Here is a 15,747-nt window from a genome sequence, read left to right as displayed (position 1 = left end):
CTAGGTGATAAATAATTATATAACTCAATATGAATAATTTGTGTTTGTAATACTTAAACTATTGTAATAATATCTGAAATGTGTACTTTTGTAATTATGTATGTTTGTAATCAGTGGAAAAGTGATGCCTATTAGATAAATATGTATAAAGGGTAGGCATAATAACCAAAGGCTTCGGCCTACACCTTTTTCAGTTATGATTTATTTTTATTTATTTTTTATTTGTTGTGAAAAGCTGTCTGTGAGGACCGAAATAAAAATTTTGTTAAACTGAACAATTGAACAAACAAACAGTCAGTTAGTAATGATTAAAAGTTTGTTTGATTTATGTTTCATGAACCTTAAGTACACAAAACTTAATTTCAAGATGGTCATCGTTAAAAATTAATGGGGAAGGGTGAACGGGAGCCACAATTCTGCAGAAAACACGGCAAGACAAACTACTAATATGATCTAATAATGAAAGTACTCACATTTCATGTCCTGTTCTGTTTCTGTCAAAAACATTTGTTGCACTTCACAGATTCTTTGCAGAATGATTTAAACTCTTCTGATGAATGCTTCTGTTTTCAGAGCCACTGTAAACACATCCTGTTGTCCATATGGAGTCTGGCCCTCTCTGGAGCTTGACCAAGATTACAGTAGCAATAACTGTGTGTGTGTGTGTGTGTGTCAACTACAAGAAAGATTGTTGTTTGCAGCATTACATCTAGCCCATGTGATTTGTGTGCAGTGTGATGTCGCCGGGCTGTGAAAGCACAATAGGCCGTCTGTTCACACGCTACAAGTGTGTGTGTGTGGAGTACACTACTGTCTGATATTAGAACAGAAGCATGGAAGTGGAATACATAGAGTGGCAGCCTTTACTGTTGCATTTGATGTGTTTGCTATGGGAAGCATCTATACTGCTTTTGAGCAATCCAATCTCTAATCCCACGTATTAAAGGGGTCATATGATGCTATTTTAAAGATCATTATTTGGTGTATTTGGTGTAACAGAATATGTTGACATGCTTTAATGTTCAAAAAACACATTATTTTTCAAATACTGTACATTATTGTAGGTCCGCACTGAAACACAGCGTCTCCCTGACATGCTGCATCAACACTACTGCTGTTCCTGAAACCACGGCTTCTTTCTTTGCGTGCACATTTGGGCTGCATTATGCTAATATTTCCACATAGTGATGTAGATATGTGGGGGCGTGTTAGAACGAGCCGTTTTAGGTAGGCGTGGTTGACTCTTAACTTTTATAAAGAATATCTCTTTGGATTTGAGACTTTAGTCTTTGCAACTTTACAGATCTTCTTTATGCACCAAGAGCTTGTAACACTCCAAAGAGAAAGGAACACTTGAAATCGCATCATATGACCCCTTTAAGGGGTCAGTTCGCCCAAAAATTAAAAATGTTACTCACCCTCATTTTGTTCCAAACCCGTAAGTCTTTTTTTGATATTTTTAATGAAACCTGAGAGATTTCTGTCCCTCTATTGACAGGCCATGCAACCAAAACTTTGATTCATCAAAAAGTTCATAAAGAGGACATAAACGTTAACTAAATGAATCAAGTGGTTTAATCAAATTCTTCTGAAGAGACACGTTTGCTTTATATGATGAGCAGATTTAATTTAGGCATTTATTACATATAAACATTGATCAACACATTTGCGTAGAGGGCATGAAATCAAGGCCGTCATGTCTTTAACATTGGGGGACCTGTTTTTTGTGGGGCTTATAATGATGATAGCATATTGTGTGCATTTTACTGTGGACTGACTGTTTTGAAACTTATATGGTAGTTAAATAGCCCCTAGACCTCAGTTATCATGAAAAAAGCCAGGAAATTTCAGTTTTGACAATATGGGACCTTTAATTCAAAATGGTGAAATTTAACAAAAAAAAATCGAGTAGTTTGGAGCACTGGCTATTCGTGTCATTTAACATTGCTGTCATAAAACAGTTGTCAAATATTACCACTTAGCTGCTTACATCTTTCACTGTTAAAACTGAAGCAGAGCACTTTCAGTGGAGCGACAAATCTCTCATATTTCATTACAAATATCTTCATTTGTGTTTTTAAGATGAACAAGTTTTTTTTGTTTTTTTTGGAAAGATATGAGGATGAGTAAATGATGACAGAATTTGAATTTGTGGGTGAAGTCTCCCTTCAAGCTTAAGCACGTAACTAACACCAGTTGTCATGCTTTTAGCCTATGTGCGGTTAACATTAAAGTCATTGTGTTTCAGAACTTTCAAGCTTCTGTCAATCAAGTCTTCCCTGCTGAAGATGATGTCAGCAAACATGTGGAGGACAACTGTAAGTGTTCTTGTGTTTGAGATGTTCATGTCGGTTATGTTGGATAAAATGAAATGACAGCACTGACTAATGATTTTGTGTGTGTGTGTGTGTGTGTGTGTCTTACAGGCTCATTGATGTACTTGAATGAAGCCACGCTACTAAATAATGTCCGTGTGCGCTACAGTAAAGATAAGATTTATGTGAGTATATTCTCTGTCGCTCTGTTGTGATGAAGACACTATTCTGTATGTCCCCTGCACTCTACATGGCAAACCCATGTCTTAAACACAAAGAGTATTTCGCTTGTTCACAGAGACAGTGCGTGAGAAGTAATTTTCATAATCAGCCCAGTCCGCTGATGTCTGTGCGCTGCCTGATTTGTCTGTTTATATGGATTTGTACATAAACAGCAGTGCATGTGCAAGTGATTGATCACTCAAATGGAAGAGTTCACTATGTAGTGCACATACTTCATCTAGACTTGTGGTCGATAGAGTATACTTGAAAATGTGTAATATGGCGCAGAATGCAGAAAACTAAAAACCCAGGCCCAAGTACGCCTAGGTCTTTATTGTCACCAGATGACCACTTCAGCCTTGCTTTATAGTAAATTTAGTAATTGTATTAAAAAATGGTACATTTACATAAATGGGCCAATGTATGCTATGTTTTTTATTTATTTATTTATGTTTATTTAAAAGTACACTACTGTTCAAAAGAGTTTTGGTAACACTTTACAATAAGGTTCCATTTGTTAACTATATTTAATGCATTAACTAACAATGAGCAATGCATTTGTTACAGTATTTATTAATCTTTGTTAATGTTAGTTAATAAAAATGCAACAGCTCATTGCTCGTCCATGTTAGCTCAGGTCTATTAAATAAAATTTATAGATGCAACTTTTGATTTTAATAATGTATTAGTAAATGTTGGAATCCACATTAACTAAGATTAATAAATGCTAGAAGTATTTTTTTATTGTTAGTTTGTTAATTAATGTGGTTAACTAATGTTAACAAATGCAACCTTATTGTAAAGTGTTACCATTTTTTTTCAAAAGGAAATGATCACTTTTTAAAACAATTTGATAAAGGGATGCATCAAATTGAACAAAAGTCACAAATATTTTTACATTGTTACAAAATCTATTTCAAATAAATGATGTTCTTTTGAACTGTCTTTGCATCAAAGAATCCTGAAAAAAAATTCATTTCAAACAAAAATATTAAGCAGCACAACTGTTTTCACAGCTTATTGATAATAATAATCAGAAATGTTTCTCGAGCAGCAAATCAGCATATCAGACTGATTTCTGAAGGATCATGTGACACTGAAGACTGGAGTAATGATGCTTTGATCACAGCAATAAAATATATTAAAATACAAAACCGCAAATATAGTAATATTGTGAAATGTTATTGCAATTTTAAAAGATTTTTGATCAAATTAATGCAGATTTCTTTCAAAAACATAAACTGACCTCAAACATTTGAACAATAGTGCACATTAAAATTGCTATTCATGCACTCAGGGCCTTCTCTTCTATGATGAAATGTTTTTAATTTCTAAATTAAAATTCATTTTGATTTTTAAAGTTAAAAATGACAAGATGATGCAACAGTCCTGATATCAGAATGAAGACGAAAGCCTCATTAAATAAATGGAATTTAAAAAAAAAAAAAAATCCTTTAAGTACTTGCCATTTTTAATTATTTCTTTGAAAAATAACTAGCAGCAATTCCTTAATACTCTTAATGTCTGAAAGTGGTTGTCTGCCAAATAAAATGAAAATGCATTCATTGGTTGCTTTCCCGTCTGCTCATGTTACTTTGTGTTGCAGACATTTGTTGCCAACATCCTGATCGCTGTGAATCCATATTTTGAGATTCCCAAGCTGTATTCTCCAGAGACGATTAAACAGTACCGGGGCCGCTCGCTGGGCACGCTGCCTCCTCACGTCTATGCAATTGGTAAGCAAGGCTGCGAGAACAGGCATGGGACGAATTATCTGTGCGGGTGGGCCTACGAATATGCTAAATTTAGTGAAATTAAGGCTTCTCAGTGATGTTCAAATATATATACTATTAGCTTGTGTAAATGTGAATATTCTATGTATATGCTCATAGTTTTTATTTGTTGGATGTAGCGGATAAAGCTTATCGTGACATGAAGGTGCTGAAGATGAGTCAGTCCATCATTGTGTCGGGAGAGTCAGGAGCCGGAAAAACCGAAAACACCAAGTTTGTTCTCAGGTATAGAAAGGTCTCGTTTATATAACACATACAGTATGATTCATAAAAAGTGAATAATAATGCACTATGCACTTCTGCGTAATCCTTTATTCTTTATTTGATATGTGATGGGTTTTATTGGGTTACTCTTCCCTCTCACAGGTACTTAACTACATCTTATGGCACAGGTCAAGACATTGATGAAAGAATAGTTGAAGGTACGTTTGAAGGCCTTTACTGTACTAATATAAATTTGTGCCCCACTATGCCATAACCAATGGAAGTTATAGAAAACAACTTTTTTTTTTTTGTCACTGGATTCTAGCAAACCCACTGCTCGAGGCATTTGGCAATGCCAAAACTGTCCGAAACAACAACAGCAGTCGCTTTGGGAAATTTGTGGAGATTCACTTTAATGAAAAGGTGTTTTTTTTTTTTTTTTTTACATGTGTATATATATAAAAGTCTCACTACAAACCAAAAGCTGCAATGCTTTTTAAAATGATGTACAATTTTGTGCAGTGATGCAGATGTGTGATTTTCCAGAATGCAGTAGTAGGTGGTTTCGTGTCCCATTACCTGCTGGAGAAGTCCCGTATCTGCACGCAGGGCCAGGAGGAGAGGAACTATCACATCTTCTACAGGCTGTGCGCTGGAGCTCCTGAAGACATCAAGGAGAAGTTCCACCTCAGCTCTCCAGACTGCTTCAGGGTTTGTGAACTCTGCGTCTCACAGAGCCCACATCAGTCTGACAAACACACTTACACTACACTTTCTCTTCTGTAGAATAGCCAGTGAGGGATTTCACAGTGTCTATAAAGACATTAACAAGCAGTTATTTTGACCTGTTACAATTCAGGTTGATCATGCCAAGTGGTGAAAAAGGTTTAATTATACTATTTAAATAGTGTAATTCTTGACTGTCTGTCAGGTGTTCTTTGATGTTTCTAATCATTTCTTGTATACGTTTTCTGTTCAATCCAGTATTTAAGTCGAGGATGCAAAAGGTACTTTTCTACCAAGGATTCAGACAAGCTGATACCTCAAAACCGCAAGAGTCCAGAGGTAATACATTTATTTTTAACAGCTTAAAGCATCTCCACAGGTTCTTTGCGGAGAACTCACTTACCCTCCCTTTTACACACTCTAACAAAAAAACTGAAATGTTTCTTTTCATGTGTGTTTGGATGGGGAAGACTTGATAATGAAAGCAGGCAAGACACTACAGGCAAAAACAGTGTTGTATCATGCACTGGTCAATTTAGCAATTTTTACAGAGGGATTTGTTCATATATCATTCGGCTGATTTTATTTCTAAAAATATGGTGATTTTATTTTTTTTCCCTGGATGTTGACGGTGTTTTCTGATTAATGGAGTGATAAAAAGAGAGAACAAAATCCCCGGAAAAAATCTCTAATCTGTCAACAAAATGAAACAAATTGGCACATATTTAATTACATAATGTCTCATTTGCATTTAAACAACATTTCAGAAAACTGGTAATGCAAAAATGTTTGCAATTCTTAATGTAATCAATCAGCTGGGGAAGTATGGTTATACAGTGGGTACGGAAAGTATTCAGACCCCCTTAAATTTTTTGGCAAATATAATTAATTAATTAATTTACTTAAATTAAATATTATAATATATATATATATATATATATATATTTAAATTTAAAATATTTAGTTTTCAATATTCATCGACACTTTGTCAAAGTTTTAGAGTAATGGGGCAGTAGGTCATTGGTGTGATGGTAGAAGAAGAGTTTTTGATGAAGGGTCAGTCGAGGGACAGTGGGGGACGTGATTCTGGATTTATTGGTTTGGCATGATAAGCCTCAGCGCTCTGATTCAGCTTGTCCTTTACAAGCGTCTACACTTGTGTTTGGTTGCTGGTCTACGCCTTGATATTAATTCCCAGATATGAGGCCTTTTGTTAATGACCTTATATATCAAATTGTGTATAACTGATGCATGATTATGTTCATACTAATCTAATCACTGCACTAATCATTTGTAACATCATTGTCTGTGGTTGTGTGTCTGTTTGTGTGTGTCTGATACATCAAAGGATGAGAAGGTGAATATGTGAGCAGTCAGAGGGGCTTTGCTTTTTTCTCTCCTTTTGTGATATAAATACATGACCTGGGTCCAATGTATTTCTTACTGGACAATGATATGTGCTGGTTTGTTATACTTACCATGGTTTGGTTTGTTATACTATTATTTTATTTTATTTTATTTTATTTTATTTTATTTCAATTTAATTTTAATTTAATTTCATCTCATTGTTTTTTGTTCCCGTAGTTAACAAACCTAAAGGAATATTCTGGGTTCAATAATTTTGATAAAAAAAAAAAAAAAGCAACAATCTGGGTTACGCTGGTTATATATGAATTCTTTCTGTGTAAAACTATATCCAATTTTGTAACATTTTATTGCCATTTCCATGTAGCACTTAAAAGCTTTAAGAATATGTTTGACCCAGATCTTGTAAAAAAATGGGAACTTTCAATTCTTGGGAGCGAAATTGCCGCTGTTTTGACTTGTCTTGGTTTTTTCTAAGGTAATGGGATATTTTTCTCTTAATATTCCTTTTTATGGTTTGCCACAAAATAGTAGTAGTAGTATTACAGCAGGGTGCACGTCTAGTGCACTTTTAAAATCCAGGTTAAAGATATATAAAATTGAGGTTACTGTGACACCCTTGCTATACTTGCTGTTTTTTGTGTCCATTAGCATTATCTGCTCCTCTCAGAAGACACATTTCTCTCTAGCAGCTGCATTTGTCTACCAAAATAAGTCCATTAGGTTCCTTTCAAATGTTTTTGAACAGAAGACACAAATCCAAAATGCCAGCAACTTATCCATTTATTGACACTCGTTTTGGCTCAGGTTCATCATGTCATTTAAAAATATCCACAGTTTCATCAGACTCCTGATTGTCATGAGGGGTTGGGAGTTTTGTGAAAGTCATGATAGTAGTAATAATCTGTGGCTGTCACTGAATGTATCACACCTGAGCTCACAATTCACACTCTGCAAGACAACAGCCACAACCAGACTGCAGTTTAGGATGAGAAATGAACCGTGAGGAATCATTCCAACGCACCACTGCTGCACTTGGATAATTCAAGAAATGATATCTGGTTTGTGCGGCATCTTGATGTTCAGATATGTGGACGACACCAGGGTCAAGAATAACATAAAACAACTACACACTGCATAAAATTCACATGGGAAAATGTTGAGGACAACAGGTGCCTTTTTGCACTTTACAATAAAAGAGGGTGGAGTATCAGACATCAAAGACTGTAGAAAACCTACATGCACCTGCCAGTTTCCTTTATTCTCAGATGAACTTCTATGACCTGAAATTTTACATCTTTTTATATCTTTCAGTAAAGTTAATAAAAATATAAGCATGATTATATATGCTAATGACAGGTTTTGTACATTTCAACCAGGAGACTAAAAGTGCGATCACGGTTCTAAAATCCCTGTTGGATTTTGTCTGTGAATTTTTGCAGAACAACAGCGAATGTGACGGCATGCAACTACAAGGCCTCAAAGCATAAGAAAGCAGGAAACTAATGTAATTTAGGCTGTCTGCAGTCCCATTAGAGAAACTGAACAACTGCATCTCAGACAACTTCCCTCAGTTGACAAGGGCAAAGACAGTCATGAGTTTCATGATGAAGCGTTGTGGATACATTTGAGTGATTGATGAAGCTGCTTGATACACTGCTTAGTCAAAATGATGTGGCCGTTTCAGCTACACCAATTACTGACATTTGTATAAAATCAAAGATATAGCCATGCATTATCCTCACACAAGCATTTTCCTGTGTCAGAACAGGAACGTGAGGAGCAATTCCCTATTAATGCCAGTGGTTTTGAAATGAAATGTTCAAGAGATATGGTATTGGTGTTCTGCTGCATAGTACTGAGTCACAAAACATTGAAATAAATTGATTGCACTTGCTGTGCTGAGTTTTATTAGCAGTCAGGCTCCTGGATAAACTCACAGGTTTCTTGACTTGCCCGTTGCTCCTCAGCATCTGAAGGCGGGCCCTCTGAAAGACCCTCTGCTGGATGATCATGCCGACTTTAACAGAATGTGTGTGGCCATGAAGAAGATCGGTCTGGGTGACACAGAGAAGTTCAACATGTTCAGGGTGGTGGCTGGGGTTTTGCACCTCGGAAACATTGATTTCGAAGAGGCTGGAAGCACCTCAGGTAAACGGAGAGCTATTAGAGTTATTAAAAACACACAGGTTTGGTGCTAACAGTTAAAATCCTCTTACTTATGTGCTTATTCATTTAAAGACGTTCCCTCACAATAAACAAAAGTTGACATTAGCCATTATCTTAAAGGGGTCATATGATGCGATTTAAATTGTTCCTGGGGCATAGAGTAGAAACAATAATGTACAGTATGTGGAAAATAATGTGTTTTTTTAACCTTAAACCGCATAAACACATTTCATTACACCAAATACACAAAATAATGTTCTTTTTAGCAGCATCATATGACCCCTTTAATTATATACCACATCTTGATGAAAATGAGGAAAAAATATGTTTTTATTTACTCTCACGTGTGTTTGTGTGTTTCAGGTGGCTGTGTCTTGAAGAAGACGTGCGGTCAGTCGTTAGAGTTCTGTGCGGAGCTGTTGGGTCTGGATGAGGAAGATCTGAGGGTCAGTCTGACCACCAGAGTCATGCACACCACTGCAGGGGGCGCTAAAGGCACAGCCATCAAGTAAGAGCCACTCACGCCTTCTGATGAGTGGTTGAGTGGAGATGCTGGAGTCTAGTGGATAACCATGCACTTTGTCGTCTTCTGTAGGGTTCCTCTGAAGGTGGAGCAGGCCAGCAGTGCTCGTGATGCTCTGGCTAAAGCCATCTACAGCCGTCTCTTTGATCACGTGGTCACCAGGATCAACCAGTGCTTCCCCTTCGACTCGTCCTCTCACTTCATCGGTGTGCTGGACATCGCTGGCTTTGGTACAAGACGGTCTATGCTCGTGAATACTCAGTTCAACACAGTTTTGAGTCACCTGAGCCATTAATGTCATGTGACTGGTCATTCAGATTGTCAGCAGGGGCCAGCTGTTAACTAACACTTAAGCTAACCAACCAGTCAACCCTGACTCCTGCTTATGCCAAACCTCATTTTGTCTTCCTCAGAGTATTTCGAGCACAACAGTTTTGAGCAGTTCTGCATTAACTACTGTAATGAGAAACTCCAGCAGTTCTTCAATGAGCGCATTCTCAAAGAGGCGAGTGATTTTCTGTAACATGTTTTACATAAGTACATACATAAAGATTTTTAATATTTTACACTTTAAATTGATCAAAAGTGACAGCAAAAACATTTGTATTGCAAAAGATTTCTATTGCAAATAAATACTGTTCTTTTGAACTTTCTATTGAACAAAGAGTCCTGAAAAATCTTTTTTTTTTGTTGCTAATAATCAAAAATGCTCTTGAGCATTTATCAACTCAACTCATTATCAACATACAGTAGGAATCAACTATTCACTTATCAAATTAAACAACACAAAAACACCATGAAATTCAGATATTACAGAAACAAATTCAATAGATATGATACAGCCATTCAATAAAGATATATTAACCAATACAAAAAATTATTGATTCATTGTTGTCTTTGCATTTTTTACACAATATTATGTATTTGCCACAAGTTAAATGCATTTTGCTGTAAAAAACAGTTCTTGCAAGGACAAGTTTTTACACAATCATCCAAAACAGAGATGTTTTGATGCTGCAGTGATAAAAAATGTTAGGCTGATTTGAGTCGAAATTGTCCATTGTAAGGAATGAACTGGACTGATGTTTTGTCTGTTGTTTTGTGTGTGGTCAACAGGAGCAGGAATTGTATCAGAGAGAAGGTCTTGGAGTCAATGAGGTCCATTACGTTGATAATCAGGACTGTATAGGTCTGTCTCTTTTACACTACACTGATTTCATTGGGCATATGGGGTACAAAAATTACATCTGCACTCTTCTGCCTTTTAATACACCAGAATGCAGATACTTCTGGCAGCCTAAATGTGCTTGATGATTGTATGAATCTGCCTTTGTGTCTTCTTTTGTTCAGACTTGGTGGAAGCGAAGTTAGTTGGCATCTTGGATATCTTGGATGAAGAGAACCGGCTACCTCAACCCAGCGACCAGCACTTCACTGACACCATCCACAGCAAACACAAGGACCATTTCCGCCTTACTGTGAGTCATGCTTTACTCTACATCTCGTTTCAGCGGCACACTCTGGTTTAGTGGCTGTATTTTTCAAATCTTTCGTCCCACAGGTTCCCAGGAAGTCCAAGCTGACAGTGCACAGGAACGTCAGAGACGACGAGGGCTTCATCATAAGACACTTTGCTGGAGCAGTGTGCTATGAAACGGTACACACACTATCCATTCAGGGAGAAACCAAAACATTTTCAGATCTTCAATATTTGTTTTGCCAACTTCTTGATTGATTGAGCGTTCATTCATAAATTGGGCATCAGTACTTCTGCTTTAGTCGAAATAACACTAATCTCCCTCGCCAGGCAAGGATTTATCAGTTTTCCCTCAATTTTTGCTCATTTCTCAGTTAAATTAGCTTGGTGGTAAATTGATATAAATAACCGTTAATATTCTGTTGATTCCTCAATTTACTCTTTATCTTTTAATACTTAAACTGCTGTAAAAATGTATAAAAATTCAATAAAAATGGGTACATGAAACACAACAAATCCACTGCTGAAAATAATTAAACAAAAAAATAAATAAAACTGAAATATAAAAATATAATAACCCTTTCCATAATGAAATAGGTGATTAAAAACAATAATGAAAAACAAATTGTCTAATATCCATTTGATAGGACTGTTGGTCGAGTCAAGTCACCTTTATTTATATAGCTCTTTATACAATACTAGTTGTGTCAAAGAAGCTTTACAGTGTCAAACAGGAAAATAGTTTGTCAATAATGCAAGAAGACAATAACAGCAAACTGGAGTTTTTTTATTAAGTGTGCAGAGCAACAAATGTTGGTAGATTTTGGATCTGACACAAGGGGGCGTTAACAGTTCAGTTAAACAGCCGAGTCAATAATCTCAACATGGCAAACTATTAAACACAGGATGGGGTTAGTCAGTTATTGTTGAGGCACATGTGACCACAAGTTCAATATGATTGCACTGTAGTTGACAAATGAACTATATTACTTGTGTTACTGAGATTTTACAATAATTTGATTTTATGCACTCTCCAGAAATCCCTAAATCCACTGTAATGCACACCCTTTTGTGTGTTCATTTATTCAAGGTTTTGTAATCGCTGTAAGTGCCGCATTTTGAACTAAAGCTTAAATTCAATTCCAGAAAAAGGAATTTAAGTTCAGTTCTATGTGATTTAGACCATTTTCCCCTCTCTCTTTCAGACTCAGTTTGTGGAGAAGAATAACGACGCTCTTCACATGTCCTTGGCGAGTCTGGTGAGCGAGTCGAAGGATAAATTCATCGGAGAGCTCTTCGAGAACTCCAACCACTCCAAAGACACCAAGCAGAAGGCCGGCAAACTGAGCTTCATCAGTGTAGGCAACAAATTCAAGGTCAGCCTCAAAATCACTTAGTCTGACTGTCATTTGAGGGAAAAATTTGCAGGGTTCCTGCAGTTTCTTAAAAAGTTTTGAAAAGATATGTTAAATGGTACAACAAAGGTCTTCATTCCCATTTAAGAAGAGGAAAACAGGGATTGCCATACGGCCTACTGTTATTATTAAACTTCAGGAAAGTGTTATATAATTAAATTAACGTGAGCACTGCTCATTCAAAGTCAAAATGCAGCACTATTGCGCATTCACGCAGTTTCAGAGCCGTTCACAATCAATGAATATATTGAATTTGCGGGCATCACCACAATAATCTTTTTAGAGCCTTTCTTTAAAAACATTATTAATGTATCGTCAAAATCCAATTTCGATAGGCCTATAAATCATACGTATTGATATATTAGTACTAGTGCTGTTAAAATTGGCGCGTTAATGCATGCAATTAATTTTTTCTGATTAACGCGTTAAAAATATTTAACTGCTGCTTCTGTCTCTATTTTTCTTGACAATAATTGCGTTTATTGAGACGCAGAACGTCTTTACGATCACATCAAATGGGAGACTTTTCAGACACGCACTCCAACTTCACCTCAGCGCCAGGCGCTAGTAAAACAAGTGCAGAAAATCTACAGGTGCTGAGGAGCTTCAGTAGAACTGCGGTCAGATGAGATGCTGTCAGGCCGTATGTCAGTAAAAACCACTTTTCCTGTCCTGTCTGCTGTTATACTGTGCTCGTAGCACGTGCTCTTCAATTCATTATCATTATCATTTCATATCAAAGCGCAAAAGAAACTATGAGCATGCAGTGTCGTAGTTATGTCGTCAGTTAAGTCATGAAGTTACCAAAAAAGCGATTAAAGCTGCTTTAAAGCTTTGCATGTAAGTATTTGTCAGATTTAGGAACATATCTCTGAAATGCAGTGGTTTTTCAAACTGTCCTGGAGCAGCAGCACTGTCTCCCTCATCTAACACACCCGATTCACCTCCTCAGCTCATTGGTAGAGACTTTAAGAGCTGAAGTAGGCCAGAAAAGGTAAAGAGTTATGAGAAACTATGATGCATGTCAGATCCGCGTCATGTTGAGCAGCAGCAGCTCTTAAAGCAGCCTAATAACCAGCTGCTGTGATGTCTGTTCATCAAAGAACAAAAGAAAAAAAAACAGGAAATCAGTAACTTTTGTAGCTTTAATGATTCATCTATATTTAATTTAGAATTTAGTGTTTGATGACTTTATTCAATTTCTGTATATTTTCTACTGGCTGAAGGGCACAGGTAGCTAAATTATAATGGGTTTATGTGAAGTTTGTTTCAGGTTCACTTAAATTAGAAGTTGTTGTTTTTTTAAGTCTAATAAATGTTAAAATTGATAGCTCTCAATTCTACTGTAATGTTGAATGGCTATAGTCAGTGGTTCAATATTAGGGGGAAAAACAATTTCCTAGAGACATCAGTAGTATTGGTATCAGTGAAACTCACCTTCAGTCATAAAAAAGATGCCATTAAACAATTATTGCAATATAAAAGTATATTTAAAAACTTTAATGTTAGGTGGGATTAATTGCGATTAATGGTGATTAATTTCAGAAAAAATGTGATTAATTGGTTATTTTTTTAATCGATTGACAGCACTAATTAGTACAATACATAAAACACTTTCAGTTCACATTGAATAAAGCATGTCTTACAGCCACCCTGGTTTGCAGTTTAATTAAGTAAAAGAATCTGAGATACTGTACATGATTTATTTTGAGATTGTAGGGGTTTTTACTCTATAGACATGCATTATCAATGTTACTTGTAAAAGACTTAAAGTCTTACATTTCAAACCCCGAAGTTGTTAAATTTTTCGTATTTTTCTCTCACAGACACAGCTGAATATTCTTCTGGAAAAGCTGCACAGTACTGTGAGTCATCAAGCCCAACTTGTTATTGTTTTCAGTTTTAGCTAAATGTTACCGCATACATTAGCTGAAACAGTCCTGTTTTTCTGAATTACAGCAAGCCATGATTTGTGCTGCTCGTGTGTTTCAGGGTTCAAGTTTTGTCCGATGTATGAAGCCCAATCTGAAGATGGTCAGCCATCAGTTTGAGGGCGCTCAGATTCTGTCTCAACTACAGTGCTCAGGTTAAGACACACACACACACACACACACACAGTGCACACATATCACATTACACAGAGCTGCCAGCATCATTACATTGTTTCCTTCAAGATTTTGATTTGCACTTTCAAGTTCAAGCTCAAATGGAGGTGTCCTGAGTAGAGATCGACCAATATATCGATTTACCGATATTTTTCCCGATATTTAAGCATTTTACAATAATCGGATATCGGTTTTGTAATATCGGATTCACCGATAAACGCCGCCATCTTGTGGATGTTTTGAGAATTGTGCGCATGATTGCCATTGCACCACGGCGTCTGAGGGGAGAGGAGACAACAACAACGGCGTGCACAGGTACTTGATTTACTGTAGTTAGTAAACTTTATTTAACATAACAGCCATCAATGCACAAATTAGATGTATTACATAAATGCCTGATATGCAGTTTATGCAGCTTGGCTCGAAGAAATAGAGACGAACTCACGGAGTCACGTAAGATAATCCGTCAAGTCCTGTCCCAATAAAGACGTAACTTTGCGTGAATTAAATAATATGCAACCAATTAAACATCTTATAAACCTACTAAAACTGTAGTTTAAAATGAAGTTGATATGACTCCTTTTATTTATTTATTTTCTCCATTTGAAAACATTAGACCTTCTACATTTATTTAGCTTATTGTTAATATTAGTGTTGCTGCTGATGTTTTAAATTAAATGTTTTTTTATTGTAATATGAAGATTCAATTTGACATGAAAGACTGGTAATTTTCAACACTTTTTTTAAGATGACTGAAAGGAGGAAAAACCAAAGTGAAGTATGGACTTACTTCACTCAGTCATTTATTTACTTTATAACAGTAAATAAATATCGGTTCTGCATATCGGTTATCGGGCACATAAACGCAAATAATTGGTATCGGTATCGGTTATAAAATATCAATATCGGTCGATCACTAGTCCTGAGGTCTGACATGCGAAAAGCCACCTAGAACTATTTCAGTAGCTGTTTATTATGAGTGCATAGTATTATGAGTTATTTATGACCTCATATTAATTAATAGACAACATGAAAAATGTTAATGTGACATTTATTATGTTATGGTGAGAGAGGGAAGGTCAAGCCCATTATTTATCCCTATAAAGCCTACTGTACCATATCTGCTGAAAAACCTGTTGTTCACAATCTTCTACATGCCTTTTATCATCTGATCAATAACTTGTACTTTTAGTATAATTGTAAAAACCCCTTCACGTCGTGGTTCACATGTTTTTGCTGTGAAATCTATACTGGTTTTGATACTGAAGTAAACGTAAGAAAAAAAATGTAGTCCGTAATATTTCAAAATGAACACTTTTCACGCCACTTAGGTTTACTTAATTATCCATGCGTAATTTTTTTTTATATTCTGTTCAAATTTTTAAGAATGTTTATTTAATAATCTCTCAGTCATAGTATTGCATTGCATTGCA

At 36.1% G+C, this 15,747-nt stretch overlaps 1 protein-coding gene across 1 annotated transcript in view; it reads left to right on the top strand.

Annotated features, from left to right (window-relative positions):
* The window catches only part of LOC107707325 (unconventional myosin-VI-like), a 50,065-nt gene that overhangs the window by 22,482 nt on the left and 11,836 nt on the right, over nucleotides 1-15,747 (top strand). The window contains exons 3-20 of the mRNA XM_016511312.1: nucleotides 2,249-2,318; nucleotides 2,427-2,500; nucleotides 4,144-4,273; nucleotides 4,450-4,555; nucleotides 4,697-4,752; nucleotides 4,860-4,957; nucleotides 5,081-5,245; nucleotides 5,519-5,599; nucleotides 8,596-8,776; nucleotides 9,158-9,302; nucleotides 9,390-9,547; nucleotides 9,731-9,822; nucleotides 10,434-10,506; nucleotides 10,668-10,795; nucleotides 10,879-10,974; nucleotides 12,000-12,170; nucleotides 14,036-14,074; nucleotides 14,202-14,295. Of these exons, the coding sequence (XP_016366798.1) occupies nucleotides 2,249-2,318; nucleotides 2,427-2,500; nucleotides 4,144-4,273; nucleotides 4,450-4,555; nucleotides 4,697-4,752; nucleotides 4,860-4,957; nucleotides 5,081-5,245; nucleotides 5,519-5,599; nucleotides 8,596-8,776; nucleotides 9,158-9,302; nucleotides 9,390-9,547; nucleotides 9,731-9,822; nucleotides 10,434-10,506; nucleotides 10,668-10,795; nucleotides 10,879-10,974; nucleotides 12,000-12,170; nucleotides 14,036-14,074; nucleotides 14,202-14,295 (1,957 nt within the window). The remainder of the gene's footprint in view (nucleotides 1-2,248; nucleotides 2,319-2,426; nucleotides 2,501-4,143; nucleotides 4,274-4,449; nucleotides 4,556-4,696; nucleotides 4,753-4,859; nucleotides 4,958-5,080; nucleotides 5,246-5,518; nucleotides 5,600-8,595; nucleotides 8,777-9,157; nucleotides 9,303-9,389; nucleotides 9,548-9,730; nucleotides 9,823-10,433; nucleotides 10,507-10,667; nucleotides 10,796-10,878; nucleotides 10,975-11,999; nucleotides 12,171-14,035; nucleotides 14,075-14,201; nucleotides 14,296-15,747) is intronic.

Source organism: Sinocyclocheilus rhinocerous, unplaced genomic scaffold (assembly GCF_001515625.1).
Source record: "Sinocyclocheilus rhinocerous isolate Xijiao unplaced genomic scaffold, SAMN03320098_v1.1 scaffold1677, whole genome shotgun sequence".
NCBI lineage: Eukaryota > Metazoa > Chordata > Actinopteri > Cypriniformes > Cyprinidae > Sinocyclocheilus > Sinocyclocheilus rhinocerous.
Note: the sequence above shows the minus strand (reverse complement) of the source record. Positions and strands in the feature narration are given on the sequence as shown.